Source organism: Manis javanica, chromosome 9, assembly GCF_040802235.1.
Source record: "Manis javanica isolate MJ-LG chromosome 9, MJ_LKY, whole genome shotgun sequence".
NCBI lineage: Eukaryota > Metazoa > Chordata > Mammalia > Pholidota > Manidae > Manis > Manis javanica.
The window spans coordinates 62,850,296-62,866,017 of NC_133164.1; the positions used below are offsets into that span (position 1 = coordinate 62,850,296).

The following is a 15,722-nucleotide window of genomic DNA, read 5'->3' on the forward strand; positions in this document are numbered from 1 at the left end:
AAAATTTTTTTTCACAATGTTAACTGTAATGCTTTTAGGAGCGCTTTAGAGCAAAGTCGGCAGAAGAACACTGAGGAAGCGTGACTGAGTTTTGACTGAGCTACGGTTCTCCCTAATCAGTGTTCCACATCTTTTTCTTAAAAAGTAGAAGCCGTGGAAAGTACGGTCCAGGCTTTCGAAGGAACACGCAACTGGGAATACCAAGCGGAGGACCGCAGATGCCGCAGCCTCCGAGCGCCGTCTGCCTCTCCCACTTGGAGACTTTTGGCAGCTCGCCCCTCCCTCCTCCCGACTCTGGGGAAGATTCTAACGCCCTTCGGAGTCGCCCTAGCGACGTCACGAGCGCAATTCCAGTCCGTGGCCAATCAGAAGGCCGGATTCCGGGGGAAGCCCGGGGCGGAGGCGGCGGTCTGTGCGCGTGCGCGAGGTCTCCGCGTGGCTATATAAACATGGCTGGCGGGGCGGCGCCGTGGGGCTGTGCTGAGTGCGCGTAGGGGGTTTTGAGCCGCTCGGACTTTGTAGTTTTGAATTTCTGGCGGGGGAACCGCGGCGCAGAGTTTTGGTGGGAGGTGGGGACCGAAGTGACGCTCTTCCGGGAACCGCGCAGCCGGCGCCTCGGCCGCGGTCCCCGAGGCCGAGGCGACGGGCCGAGCCGGACCACGTGCGATCGCCGCGGAGGAGGCGGCGGGCGGCCGCGCAGGTGTCTCTGCAGCCGCGGACGGGAGACGGTCCGGGGCGCGTGTGGCCCGCCCACCAGCCGGCGCCTGCCACTGACTTTGGGTCGCGGCCCCTACGTCTCTGCCTAGCGATGCTGCGGAGCCGGAACTGCGCTGGAGTCGGTCGCCGCTTGTCAATCCTCCCCTTGCTGCTCCCGGAACGGCGGCGCCGCAGCTGCCGCTGATCTGCCCGGGGGATGCCCGCGGGCCTCTCAGAACCGGCCGGCGCCCCTCCCGCGGCTCACCGCGTGGGCGCCGCCGGGACCGTGAGCATGGCTCCTGCTGCGACTCTGCCCCTCCGGGCGGAGCACACTCCGGGCGCCTTGGGCTCCGTGACCAGGGCTCCTGTCGGTGTCTGCGTGGAGTCCTCGGCGGCCCAGCCCGTGCAGTCCCCCGTGGGGACCCTGGTGACCAAGGTGGCTGCTGTCCGCGCTCCTGCTAAACTCAGCAGCGGTCCTGCGCTGCCGGCCCCTCAGATAGTCGCTGTGAAAGCCCCCAACACCACAGCAATCCAGTTGCCTGCCAATTTGCAGCTTCCTCCAGGTACGTCGGTCCGGCGCGTGAATACATGAAACGTCGCAGCCCCGGATTGCTCCTTCTGGCTGCGAGCTCAAAAAACTCAGTCAAGAGAACCTTTGATAATCCTGACTGCAGGGCAGTGATTGGGCTTTATAATTAATGTAGCGTCCTCGAGACCTTACTACGTGGTCTTTCTTACTGTATTTAAGGAAATAATCTTTTTACCTAAGTGACAGGGTAAAAGCTGGAGCAGCATGTTGAGGAGGGCCTTTAGGTACTGGCTCCTGGGAGAAGACAGAGTCCAGCTGAAGTTTATTTTCATGTGGAGAAAGGACCGATATATATCCAGATGCTGACATGATAATGTAGAAAAAGTGTACTTAAGAGGTTGTATGTTAAGAATGAAAGAGAATTTTAAAATTTAAGCGAGCTAAGTAAGTGTACTGCTTTCCAGTACCAGAAGTGAAGAATGCTGCTTCCAGCACAATCTTTATTTTAGATGTGTGATGATGGTAACTTTCAGTTAGAAGAATCCCTTTCACAAGGACCAAGTGCCAGAGTTGACAAGCAGATGAGAGCGGTGGGATTGTTACATTTGAAGCAGCCTGTAAATGTTACAGGTTAATGAGTCTGTGACTACTTTTTTTTTTTTTACATTTTTATGCTGTCTTTTATAACTACATAATTACATTTAGCAATGCTTTTTTTTTTGAGCAATATTATGTTTACTAGACTCCCCCCATCATCAAGTCCTCCCCACATACCCCATTACAGTCACTGTCCATCAGTGTAGTAAGATGCTATAGAATCACTACTTGTCTTCTCTGTGTTGTACAGCCCTCCCCGTGCCCCCCCTCCCTACATTATGTCTGCTAATAGTAATGCCCCTTTTTTCCCCCTTATCCCTCCCTCCTCTGTGACTACTGTTTACTGGGTTTACTCTGTTGGGCTGCTTGTCATGATTTTTGCAAAGGTTTTGCTTTGTGATCATTTACATATTGTGAATATGCCGAATGATACTTCAGTGTCTACCTTCTTTTGTCAACTGAAAGTGTCTTGGAATTTAAGTGGGGAAAACAAAAGCACATTTCACAGTCTTCTTTGGAGTGAATTCTACTTATAATTATATTGTCTTATATTTATTTTGCTTCACAGTAATTGGAATGCTGATCTGCAAAGAGGGTAAAGAAGTGGAAGCATTTGGTTCAAAAGGCTTTAGTATCCCCTGGCAAAACAATAGGGGCTCTCTTGTAGCTAATGTTCAGTTTTGTCATGAACATTGTAGAAAGGTTAAGTTCTTCACTTTTGGTGAATTTCTGTTTCAGTTCTGTATGGTTCTGGAGGTAGATAGACCTAAGGCTCTGAACACTACTGGATACATTTTCTGCCAGTTCTAAATTGTCATTCTGCATATACTCTTATAAAGTCGTTATGGATGTGTTTAAATGACATTACCACCTAATTTGTTAAAAACTGAGTTCCTATCTAGTCAGTAAGTTTGTTTAGAAACAATCAAGAAAGTATTAAAATACAGTTTTCAAGAGTAAGAACTTGTAGGTAAGTGGAAACTGATCACTAATTTAAGGTATACTATGGTAGGCATCTTTTATACAGTATTATATTCTTTTGTTTGTTGGTGGTAATAGATAGCAAATAAGGAAAGAGACCTCTAAGTAATTTGCTCAATACCATACAATTTATAGGTGTCAGGGAATTTGAATCTAGGTCTGTTCAGCTCTTCCCACATCACAGGTTCTTACTACTTGGGGAGTGTACACTTTGCCACATAGCAGTGCTAAAAGGCGATTATATAATTTTGGAGCCTAATCTTTTTATATACAAAGAAACCAAAACCGAAACTTGCAGAGCTAAATAAGTAGCAAAGCAGAACCACAGCCTGAGTATACATAACACTAAAACATATTATGCTGTTAATCATGGAGAAACTTCCATAAAAGATAAGAGAGAGATTACCTTCAGGAATGTTAGTTCCAGAGGAGGTAAGGAGATGCTTTGAAGAGCAACCATTGGGGATTTCTGCTGATGTGTGTGGCAGAAAAGCATAGTAACATTAGTGCTTTCATTGGTGCGCGATAACTGATAGTTGAGGAATGAAATGGAAACTGATTAAAGCAACTTTTAAATAGGTTATGAGTCTTGTACCATTTCTTTTATATACGAGGGTTAGCAGTTGATTAACAGAGGATGCTTACATTATATAGATGTGAACTCTTCTTTTTCCAAGGTAATGAATATTTTAAGTATTTGATTTCTCTTTAAGAATTTACTCTGTGAACAGAACTGGTATAAGAAATGTAAATAGGCACCCCAAGTTTTTCTAGGGAGCAGGGGCTGGAAATAAAAAGGGGAGGCATTGTGAGGAAATGAAAGAAACTATAACAACGCTCTGGAAATTATTCTGTTGAATGTTTTTGGTAATCTCTGAAGTCTTCCCTTTTGTGAACATGAGGGATTTTAGGCCCTTTGTATTTCTGGTATTCTGACTCTCTCCTAATATTAGTTTGAGCTTGATGAGCAAGCACTTGGCTGTTTCTTTTATGTTACAAACTGTGGTAAATTCTGCTTGACAGACTGTAGAAGTTTGGGAAAGTTATTTGAAACAGTTCAGGTCCTTTTTCATTAACTTCTTCGTGCTGAAACCTGACCAGGGTTTGCATCTTTCTCAGATTTCTGAACCAGTGCAGGGTAAGTTAGTGGTTCTTGTTTCCACCCTAGCGTTATCAAAGGGATTATTACACAATCATCAGCCTTCACAGTTATTACAGTGCTGCTGGACTTTGTGAAATGAGAGGTTATTCTCTTCAGTGCTCACCAAATGTGTCATCCACTGTTGGGATTTCAAACGTGGTGGAGTTAGCTTGACTTGATAGTGTCAATGCATTAGTCTATGGACAGTTGTTACTTGTTCGAAATGCTGGCATACCTCTTGAGCTCCTTTTCAAGGCTAGGTTAGGTTCTCTTCTATGTTCCCACTTGTACTCCGTACTTTCACCACCATAGTACTCTCACACTTAATTATTATTGCTTCTATTTTTGCTTGTAAGTTCTGCAAAGGTAGGGACTCTTGCAGACTATTATCCTCAGGCCTAGTAAGTTGCTTGGCGTAGAGAAGACACTTAGTATTTGAAAGCATGCCTGAGTTTATGTGGACAGAGTAGAGGGCAATTGCAGCAGCCCCTGAGGGATTCCAAGGAACGTCACACATAATCAATGCATTTCATTTTTAATTTCTTTGCTTATTCCGCTTACAAAAGTGATATATGTTCATGTAAAGAAAAAACCATTACTAAAATGTAATACCCAATTCACTAGAATATTACTGTTAACAATATTTTGTATATTTTTATGTTAATACCTGTAAATCTTCCTCATTTTTTGAATTGCTTGGTACTCCATTGTATCAGTGTAGTCATTATTTGACCACTTCCTATTCGTAGACATTTATATTGTTTGTACTACTTTGTTATTACAAACGATGCTGTGTTAAACATCTTTGATGAATTTTTTTTTGGTATCATTAATCTACAATTACATGAGGAACATTATGTTTACTAGGTTCCCCTCTTCACCAAGTCCCCTCCACAACCCCCATTACAGTCACTGTCCATCAGCGTAGTAAGATGCTGTAGAATCAACACTTGTCTTCTGTGTTGCACAGCCCTCCCCGTGCCTCCCCCCACATTATACATGCTAATCGTAATGCCCCCTGTCTTCCCCCTCCCTTATCCGTCCCTTCCCACCCTTCCTTCCCAGTCCCTTTCCTTTGGTAACTGTTAGTCCATTCTTGGGTTCTGTGATTCTGCTGCTGTTTTGTTCCTTCAGTGTTCTCTTTGTTCTTATACTCCACAGATGAGTGAAATCTTTTGGTACTTGTCTTTCTCCGCCTGGCTTATTTCACTGAGCATAATACCCTCTAGCTCCACCCATGTTGTTGCAAATGGTAGGATTTGTTTTCTTCTTATAGCTGAATAATATTCCATTGTGTATATGTACCACATCTTCTTTGTCCATTCATCTACTGATGGACACTTAGGTTGCTTCCATTTCTTGGCTATTGTAAATAGTGCTGCGATAAACCTAAGGGTGCATGTGTCTTTTTCAAACTGGGCTGCTATATTCTTAGGGTAAATTTTTAGGAGTGGAATTTCTGGGTCAAATGGTATTTCTATTTTGAGCTTTTTGAGGAACCTCCATACTGCTTTCCACAGTGGTTGAACTAATTTACGTTCCCACCAGCAGTGTAGAAAGGTTCCCCTTTCTCCACAACCTCGCCAACATTTATTGTTATTTGTCTTTTGGATGGTGGCAATCCTTACTGGTGTGAGGTGATATCTCATTGTGGTTTTAATTTGCATTTCTCTGAAGACTAGCGATGTGGAGCATCTTTTCACGTGTCTGTTGGCCATCTGAATTTCTTCTTTAGAGAACTGTCTGTTCAGCTCCTCTGCCCATTTTTTAATTGGCTTATTTGCTTTTTGTTTGTTGAGGGTATGAGCTCTTTATATATTTTGGATGTCAACCCTTTATCGGATCTGTCATTTATGAATATATTCTCCCATACTGTAGGATGCCTTTTTGTTCTATTGATGGTGTCCTTTGCTGTACAGAAGCTTTTCAGCTTGTTATAGTCCCACTTGTTCATTTTTGCTTTTGTTTCCCTTGCCCGGGGAGATATGTTCAGGAAGAGGTCACTCATGTTTATGTCCAAGAGATTTTTGCCTATGTTTTTTTCTAAAAGTTTTATGGCTTCATGATTTACATTCAGGTCTTTGATCCATTTCAAATTTACTTTTGTGTATGGGGTTAGACAGTGATCCAGTTTCATTCTCTTACATGTAGCTGTCCAGTTTTGCCAACACCAACTGTTGAAGAGGCTGTTATTTCCCCATTGTATGTCCATGGCTCCTTTATCATATATTAATTGACCATATATGTTTGGGGTAATATCTGGAGTCTGTATTCTGTTCCACTGCTCTATGATCTGTTCTTGTGCCAGTACCAAATTATCTGATTACTGTGGCTTTGTAGTAGAGCTTGAAGTTGGGGAGTGAGATCCCCCGCACTTTATTCTTCCTTCTCAGGATTGCTTTGGCTATTCAGGGTCTTTTGTACTTCCATATGAATTTTAGAGCTATTTGTTCCAGTTTGTTGAAGAATGCTGTTGGTAATTTGATAGGGTGATGAATATTTTTGTGTAGTTTTATAAATGTGTTTTTGTAGGATAAATTGCCAGAAGTGGAATTCTTGGTTCAAAAGATAATCTTTTAATAGGATTGCCAGATTTCATCCCCAAAAGATTGTTTAAATGCATAATTAGCATTAATATTTAATTTTAAAAAGCAAACCCATGGAATGTAATAAGTCATTTTCCACAGTTAACTTTAATAATAGTAGGATAAGATGAAGCTTATTACTGAGTGGAGAGAGAGAGACTTTGAATATAGAGAAATGTGGGCTAGATGATAATATTAAGTAGATCTGTTATTTACTGAATAACTGTGCCTAAGCCGGCTCTTGTCAGCTTGAAGTAAAGTATATAGTATATATTTCTGGGAAGGTTTAGTTCAGGGCCACCGAGGAAGGGCTTGGTGGTGTGCTAATCAAGTTGGTTTGCATTTTGGGGAAAATAGTGGAGTGTAGCAATATAGGTTAGAGTATTGGCTTTGAAATCAGTGGACTTGGATTTGAATCCCAGCTCTGCCACTTGATAGGTTTGTAATCTTGGGCAAGTTGATTAACCTCATTTCAACCTAAGTTTTCTAATGTCTGAAATATGGATCCTTATCTTCTTCATAAAAGTATCATATGGATTAAATAAAATCAGTATATACATCTGCATGTCACAGAACTCTGGGGAGCACCATTTGTGTGGAATACAGTGCTGTACAGCAAGAATGTCCTGAACATTTAAGGTACCTGTATAGAATTTGGCTTTAGATACTCTGGGGTTGCTATTTATCTAGTGTGCATTAGAATCTACCAAATTCCTAGTAGTTTAAAAGGTAGGATCTTTAAATAACCTTAATGCCTATCTGCCCCCATTTTTTAATAATTGAAAAATGGTGTTTCTTGGGGAAAATTTGGAAAACATAGAAAAATTACCCCAAAATATTTTTAGTGTATTTTTAGTCTTCTATTTATGTTAACTTTATTGATCTACAGTTTTTGATATGTATATATTAGTTTCTTTGGAAAAGAAAGTATGCATGCCTCCTCTATTTTTTACATAAATGGGATCCTATGATAGAATTTATACCCTGCTTTTTGCTTACCATTATATGGTAACAGATTTATATGTTATAAACTCAAAAGTTTACTTTTATTGGCTGTATAAGCCATTACTTAATCATTTCTCTGTCCATTTAGGTCACTCATAATTTTTATGTAAAGAATCACTTAAAGGCAAACCAAATGTTTTTGAGTTTAAATTGTGTTATCTGGATTATTTTCTTGGGACAGATAATAAGAACTGGAATTTCTGGATCAAGGAAATATGAGTGTTTTAAAGTGATTGATATGTTTTTAAATGTACTGATACTGAGTGCTAACTGTATGCTAGGTGCTATGCTCAGTTCCATGGATGCAATAATAAATAAGGTAGATGCAATTTCTCTTCTGTAAATCAAAGAGATTTCCAGGATCTACTTTATTTACTCTGGGCTTAATTTTTCTTCAACAGTCTTATTTTTTTGTCAGTTAATACATGTGTATATAAAAATATGGGAAGTTAAAAAGATAAAAATCACCTGAAATGGTATGGTCTTTCTTTTAGAAGATGAAAGAGTCAATAAAAAACTCCATTTTGACAATTCAGCTGTGTAAATGGAGGATAGGGGAGATGTTCCATTAACAAAGAGCAGAATCTGGGATAAAAAAACTTCTTGAGTGACTTAAATTTTCTTTCATATACTCAAAGAATTATGGAAATAAATGGAAAGAGGGAAATTTAAGTGACTCAAGCTCAGTAGGGGAAACTATGACATGGAAAATTTAAAGTATTGGGCCTATGGTTCCTGAGGAAGAATACAACTTATGATATATTAATTGCCTTTAAGTGTGTAAAGGATTGTCCTTTAGAAATGAAAGTAGGCTTATTTTGTGTGATTGCACAAGGGATCCTCATATATGTGAATATTAAAGGGAAAAACCTTTTGATTCCATATTAAGGAAGAACCTTATATTTCTGGTCTGCTTATGAAGAAGTGATATTTGTACTTCTCCACCTTCCTAACTCTGGACTATGATTAGAGACTTGAAGGTCACCAATCAGGCATTAATGTATATAGGTATTAAATTGTAATAGATGACTTTGTGGCTCTTACATTTGTATGGGTCTGCAATCCTTCAGGGTCACAATTTACCAAGGCTAGCAATATGGTCAAATCAGCAACATCCATCCAGATCATCTTGCTACCAAGACAACAAAATAGGAAAAGCATCTTGAGAAATAGTAGTTCATTGGTCAGGCAAGTAGAGTATGTTAAATTATGTACCAGATAGAGTGGACAATGGACCATTTTACACTTTAAGATCTTCATATTTTTATAAGAAAGGTGCTCTGTAACCTGGTATATGATTATTTTTATTTCAACATGTCCGTAGAATTAGTAGGCAATGCTGGCTATCCTTTTATGATGAGAAAAAGTGAATCTCATTTTTATCAGGATTGGTTTCAAAAGACTTGGTAACTGGTCTTCAGAAAAGAGACTAATACTCAGTTTTCTTTGTACTCAGTTAGTGCTTTTTACTAAGTGGTTGCCCATTGGAGTTGGGCCTTTGAGATAGATAAACACTTCTGACAGGAGAAGATGCAGGGTTCAGATGAGCTACTCATTTTTATTCTCAGTATTGTCTATCTGCCGCTATTCTATTACCTCCTTGTGATGTTTTGAGTACTTAGTTGAAAAGTTTGGGTTGTGGGTCTTGTGGCATTAGTAACAACTACTACTGATAGTAAAAAAACTTTTTTTTTTTTTGAGAGGGCATCTTTCATATTTATTGATCAAATGGTTGTTAACAACAATAAAATTCAGTATAGGGGGGTCAATGCTCAATGTACAATCATTAATCCATCTCAAGCCTAATTCTCGTCAGTCTCCAAACTTCTGAAGCATAACGAACAAGTTCTTACATGGTGAACGAATTCTTACAGAGTGAATAAATTCTTACATGGTGAACAGTACAAGGGCATTCATCACAGAAACTTTCGGTTTTGATCATGCAATATGACCTATAAACCATCAGGTCAAATATGAATATTCATTTGATTTTTTTTTTTTTTTTTTTTTTTGAGAGGGCATCTCTCATATTTATTGATCAAATGGTTGTTAACAACAATAAAATTCAGTATAGGGGGGTCAACGCTCAATGTACAATCATTAATCCATCTCAAGCCTAATTCTCATCAGTCTCCAATCTTCTGAAGCATAACGAACAAGTTCTTACATGGTGAACGAATTCTTACAGAGTGAATAAATTCTTACATGGTGAACAGTACAAGGGCATTCATCACAGAAACTTTCGGTTTTGATCATGCAATATGACCTATAAACCATCAGGTCAAATATGAATATTCATTTGATTTTTGTACTTGATTTATATGTTGATCCCACATTTCTCCTATTATTATTATTATTTTTATTTTTAATAAAATGCTGAAGTGGTAGGTAGATGCATGATAAAGGTAGAAAACATAGTTTAGTGCTGTAAGAAGGCAAATGTAGATGATCAGATGATCAGGTGTGTGCCTATGGACTAAGTATTTATCCAGGCTAGACAAGGGCAGCAAGACATCCACGGATGCAGAAGATTTCTCTCAAAGCAGGGGGGGTGAGGTTCTGAGCCTCACCTCTGTTGATCCCCAAATTCTCACCTGATGGCCCCCCTGCGACTGTGCCTGTCTTAGGTTGTTCCTCCCTTGAGGAATCTTACCCGTCTCTGGCTAACCAGTCATCTTCCGGGGCCATACAGGGAAATGTAAAGTTGGTAAGTGAGAGAGAAGCCATATTGTTTGCAAAGGTTAGCTTTTTACTTCTTTGCAGATTTATGCCCTGTGGCTTCTATGCCCAGCACTTGTCTCGAGGTATCTTTACCACCTGGAGGAATTATGATACTCGGTAAATTCGATATGAGGAACGAATTCATTTTAAGGTTTGTAATTAGGAAGGAAGAAGAAAAGCTATAGATGTAGCATATGAAGGAAACTTGGGAGGATTGATTATTTCTTTGACATATCTTCTTGTATAGTACCTTAAGTATGTATAGGTTTTAAACTACTAACTAATTTGCACACACATATTAACATAATAGGAATACGGTGACATAAACAAAGCAAATCTATAATTACCAGCCATCTCCAGTGAAGCCAAGAAAACCATTTAGGCACCCTAGGCATTTGTGAAAATTTATCTATGATATGATGGATATTTTCCAACTGTACTTGAACCATCAGACAAATTAAAGCAGCCCATTTCTGGGATCTGTTCACATCCCATATGTTCTTTTAACCATAGATAGTCTATAGTCATGAGATTTTGGGGTGCTACAACTTGCACCCCTCCCAACTCCTGGTTGAGTTCCAACAGTACAGATCCAGTCAAATTCGTTGTCTCACTGTATGCACATGCCAGCCTAGACATCTCCCTCCTCCTTCTTATGGCATGTCCAGGAGACGGTGGGCTGGATGCAGCCACAACCGCAGCATCGTCCGGATCCCTGTGGAGGCTTTTTGATGATCATCCCCCGGCACGAGTCCTCCAGAGAGTGCTGATGCCGGAAGCTCCTCCTCATATCGTATCTTAGTTCATTTTCTGGGTATCCAAGCTAGGCCTTGATCTTCTGCGTAGAAACAAACAGACCCTTTGCCCACACTTTGACATGCCCTCTATACCACTGTGCAGAACTCATTGGAGGTCAGCACACAGTAACTGCTTTTTTTTTTTTTTTTTAATTAAGAGAAAGGAATATTATCAGAAAAGAGTACCTCCATAGCTGATCATCTGACACCCTTTAAGTGATCAACATTAAGGATATTTAAAGCATGCGTTGATCTTTGATTTACCAATAGTTTTATCCTGTTAAGGAGTAATCCCCCTTTTCTTTCTTTCTTTCTTTTTTTTTTTTTTAATTTTTAATCTACACTTACCTGAAGAATACTATGTTTACTATGCTCTCCCCTATATCAGGTCCCCCCTAACAACCACATTACGGTTACTGTCCATCAGCTTAGCAAAATGTGGTAGAGTCACTACTTGTCCTCTCTGTGTTGTGCAGCCCACCCTCCCCTTTCTCCCTCCCCCCCATGCATGCTAATCTTAATACCCCCCTTCTTCTTCCCCCCCATTATCCCTCCCTGCCCACCCATCCTCCCCAGTTCCTTTCCCTTTGGTACCTGTTAGTCCATTTTTGGGTTCTGTAATTCTGCTGCTGTTTTGTTCCTTCAGTTTTTCCTTTGTTCCTATACTCCTCAGATGAGTGAAATCATTTGGTATTTCTCTTTCTCCGCTTGACTTATTTCACTGAGCATAATACTCTCCAGCTCCATCCATGTTGCTGCAAATGGTTGGATTTTTCCACTTCTTATGGCTGAGTAGTATTCCATTGTGTATATGTACCACATCTTCTTTATCCATTCATCTACAGATGGACATTTAGGTTGCTTCCAATTCTTGGCTATTGTAAATAGTGCTGCGATAAACATAGGAGTGCATCTGTCTTTCTCAAACTTGATTGCTGCGTTCTTAGGGTAAATTCCTAGGAGTGGAATTCCTGGGTCAAATGGTAGGTCTGTTTTGAGCATTTTGATGCACCTCCATACTGCTTTCCACAATGGTTGAACTAATTTACATTCCCACCAGCAGTGTAGGAGGGTTCCCCTTTCTCCACAGCCTCGCCAACATTTGTTGTTGTTTGTCTTTTGGATGGCAGCTATCCTTACTGGTGTGAGCTGATACCTCATTGTAGTTTTAATTTGCATTTCTCTGATAATTAGCGATGTGGAGCATCTTTTCATGTGTCTCTTGGCCATCTGTATTTCTTTTTTGGAGAACTGTCTGTTCAGTTCCTCTGCCCATTTTTTAATTGGGTTATTTGTTTTTTGTTTGTTGAGGCGTGTGAGCTCTTTATATATTCTGGACGTCAAGCCTTTATCAGATCTGTCATTTTCAAATATATTCTCCCATACTGTAGGGTTCCTTTTTGTTCTATTGATGGTGTCTTTCGCTGTACAGAAGCTTTTCAGCTTAATGTAGTCCCACTTGCTCATTTTTGCTGTTGTTTTCCTTGCCCGGGGAGATATGTTCAAGAAGAGATCACTCATGTTTATGTCTAAGAGGTTTTTGCCTATGTTTTTTTCCAAGAGTTTAATGGTTTCGTGACTTACATTCAGGTCTTTGATCCATTTTGAGTTTACCTTTGTATATGGGGTTAGACAATGGTCCAGTTTCATTCTCCTACATGTAGCTGTCCAGTTTTGCCAGCACCATCTGTTGAAGAGACTGTCATTTTGCCATTGTATGTCCATGGCTCCTTTATCAAATATTAATTGACCATATATGTTTGGGTTAATTTCTGGGGTCTCTAATCTGTTCCACTGGTCTGTGGCTCTGTTCTTGTGCCAGTACCAAATTGTCTTGATTACTATGGCTTTGTAGTAGAGCTTGAAGTTGGGGAGTGAGATCCCCCCTACTTTATTCTTCTTTTTCAGGATTGCTTTGGCTATTCGGGGTCTTTGGTGTTTCCATATGAATTTTTGAATTATTTGTTCCAATTCATTGAAGAATGTTGCTGGTAATTTGAGAGGGATTGCATCAAATTTGTATATTGCTTTCGGCAGGATGGCCATTTTGACGATATTAATTCTTCCTAGCCATGAGCATGGGATGAGTTTCCATTTATTAGTGTCCCCTTTAATTTCTCTTAAGAGTGACTTGTAGTTTTCAGAGTATAAGTCTTTCACTTCCTTGGTTAGGTTTATTCCTAGGTATTTTATTCTTTTTGATGCAATGGTGAATGGAATTGTTTTCCTGATTTCTCTTTCTATTGATTCGTTGTTAGTGTATAGGAAAGCTACAGATTTCTGTGTGTTGATTTTGTATCCTGCAACTTTGCTGTATTCCGATATCAGTTCTAGTAGTTTTGGAGTGGAGTCTTTAGGGTTTTTTATGTACAGTATCATATCATCTGCAAATAGTGACAGTTTAACTTCTTCTTTACCAATCTGGATTCCTTGTATTTCTTTGTTTTGTCTGATTGCCGTGGCTAGGACCTCCAGTACTATGTTAAATAACAGTGGGGAGAGTGGGCATCCCTGTCTGGTTCCCGATCTCAGTGGAAATGCTTTCAGCTTCTCGCTGTTCAGTATAATGCTGGCTGTGGGTTTATCATATATGGCCTTTATTATGTTGAGGTACTTGCCCTCTATTCCCATTTTGCTGAGAGTTTTTATCATGAATGGATGTTGAATTTTCTCAAATGCTTTTTCAGCATCTATGGAGATGATCATGTGGTTTTTGTCTTTCTTTTTGTTGATGTGGTGGATGATGTTGATGGATTTTCGAATGTTGTACCATCCTTGCATCCCTGGGATGAACCCCACTTGGTCATGGTGTATGATCCTTTTGATATACTGTTGAATTCTGTTTGCTAATATTTTATTGAGTATTTTTGCATCTACATTCATCAGGGATATTGGTCTGTAATTTTCTTTTTTGGTGGGGTCTTTTCCTGGTTTTGGTATTAGGGTGATGTTGGCTTCATAGAATGAGTTTGGGAGTATTCCCTCTTCTTCTATTTTGTGGAACACTTTAAGGAGAATGGGTATTATGTCTTCTCTGTGTGTCTGATAAAATTCCGAGGTAAATCCGTCCGGCCCCGGGGTTTTGTTCTTGGGTAGTTTTTTGATTACTGTTTCAATTTCTTTGCTTGTAATTGGTTTGTTTAACTTTTGTGTTTCTTCCTTGGTCAGTCTTGGGAGGTTGTATTTTTCTAGGAAGTTGTCCATTTCTTCTAGGTTTTCCAGCTTGTTGGCATATAGGTTTTCATAGTAGTCTTTAATAATTCTTTGTATTTCTGTGGAGTCTGTCGTGATTTTTCCATTCTCATTTCTGATTATGTTGATTTGTGGTGACTCTCTTTTTCTCTTAATAAGTTGGGCTAGAGGCTTATCTATTTTGTTTATTTTCTCAGCGAACCAGCTCTTGATTTTGTTGATTTTTGCTATTGTTTTATTCTTCTCAATTTTGTTTATTTCTTCTCTGATCTTGATTATGTCCCTCCTTCTGCTGACTTTAGGCCTCATTTGTTCTTCTTTTTCCAGTTTTAATAATTGTGATGTTAGACTATTCATTTGGGATTGTTCTTCCTTCTTCAAGTGTGCCTGGATTGCTATATACTTTCCTCTTAAGACTGCTTTCGCTGCATCCCACAGAAGTTGGGGCTTAGTGTTGTTGTTGTCATTTGTTTCTATATATTCCTTGATCTCTATTTTGATTTGTTCATTGATCCATTGATTATTTAGTAGCATGTTGTTAAGCCTCCATGTGTTTGTGAGCCTTTTTGTTTTCTTTGTAGAATTTATTTCTACTTTCATACCTTTGTGGTCTGAAAAATTGGTTGGTAGAATTTCAATATTGTGGAATTTACTGAGGCTCTTTTTGTGAGCTAGTATGTGGTCTATTCTGGAGAATGTTCCATGTGCACTTGAGAAGAATGTATATCCTGTTGCTTTTGGATGTAGAGTTCTATAGATGTCTATTAGGTCCATCTGTTCTAGTGTGTTGTTCAGTGCCTGTGTGTCTTTACTTATTTTCTGCCCGGTGGATCTATCCTTTGGGGTGAGTGGTGTGTTGAAGTCTCCTACAATGAATGCATTGCAGTCTATTTCCCTCTTTAGTTCTGTTAGTATTTGCTTCACATATGCTGGTGCTCCTGTATTGGGTGCATATATATTTAGAATGGTTATATCCTCTTGTTGGACTGAGCCCTTTATCATTATGTAGTGGCCTTCTTTATCTCTTGTTACTTTCTTTGTTTTGAAGTCTATTTTGTCTGATATTAGTACTGCAACCCCTGCTTTCTTCTCACTGTTGTTTGCCTGAAATATGTTTTTCCATCCCTTGACTTTTAGTCTATGCTTATCTTTGGGTTTAAGGTGAGTTTCTTGTAAGCAGCATATAGATGGGTCTTGCTTTTTTATCCATTCTATTACTCTATGTCTTTTGATTGGTGCATTAAGTCCATTTACATTTAGGGTGACTATTGAAAGATATGTACTTATTGCCATTGCAGGCTTTAGATTCGTGGTTACCAAAGGTTCAAGGTTAGCTTCTTTAGTATCTTACTGCCTAACTTAGCTCGCTTATTGAGCTGTTATATACACTGTCTGGAGATTCTTTTCTTCTCTCCCTTCTTATTCCTCCTCCTCCATTCTTCATATGTTGTGTGTTTTGTTCTGTGCTCTTTTTAGGG

At 39.7% G+C, this 15,722-nt stretch overlaps 1 protein-coding gene across 2 annotated transcripts in view; it reads left to right on the forward strand.

The window, feature by feature from the left end:
* Positions 1–417: 417 nt before the first annotated feature.
* TAF4B (TATA-box binding protein associated factor 4b) overlaps positions 418–15,722 on the forward strand; it is a 181,891-nt gene continuing 166,586 nt past the window's right edge. Inside the window, exon 1 of one of the 2 annotated variants that reach the window (XM_073212713.1) lies at positions 418–1,259. In XM_073212713.1, coding sequence (XP_073068814.1) covers positions 914–1,259 — 346 coding nt within the window. In that variant the 5' untranslated portion in view covers positions 418–913. The remainder of the gene's footprint in view (positions 1,260–15,722) is intronic. The other variant, XM_037025430.2, reaches the window with a different exon arrangement.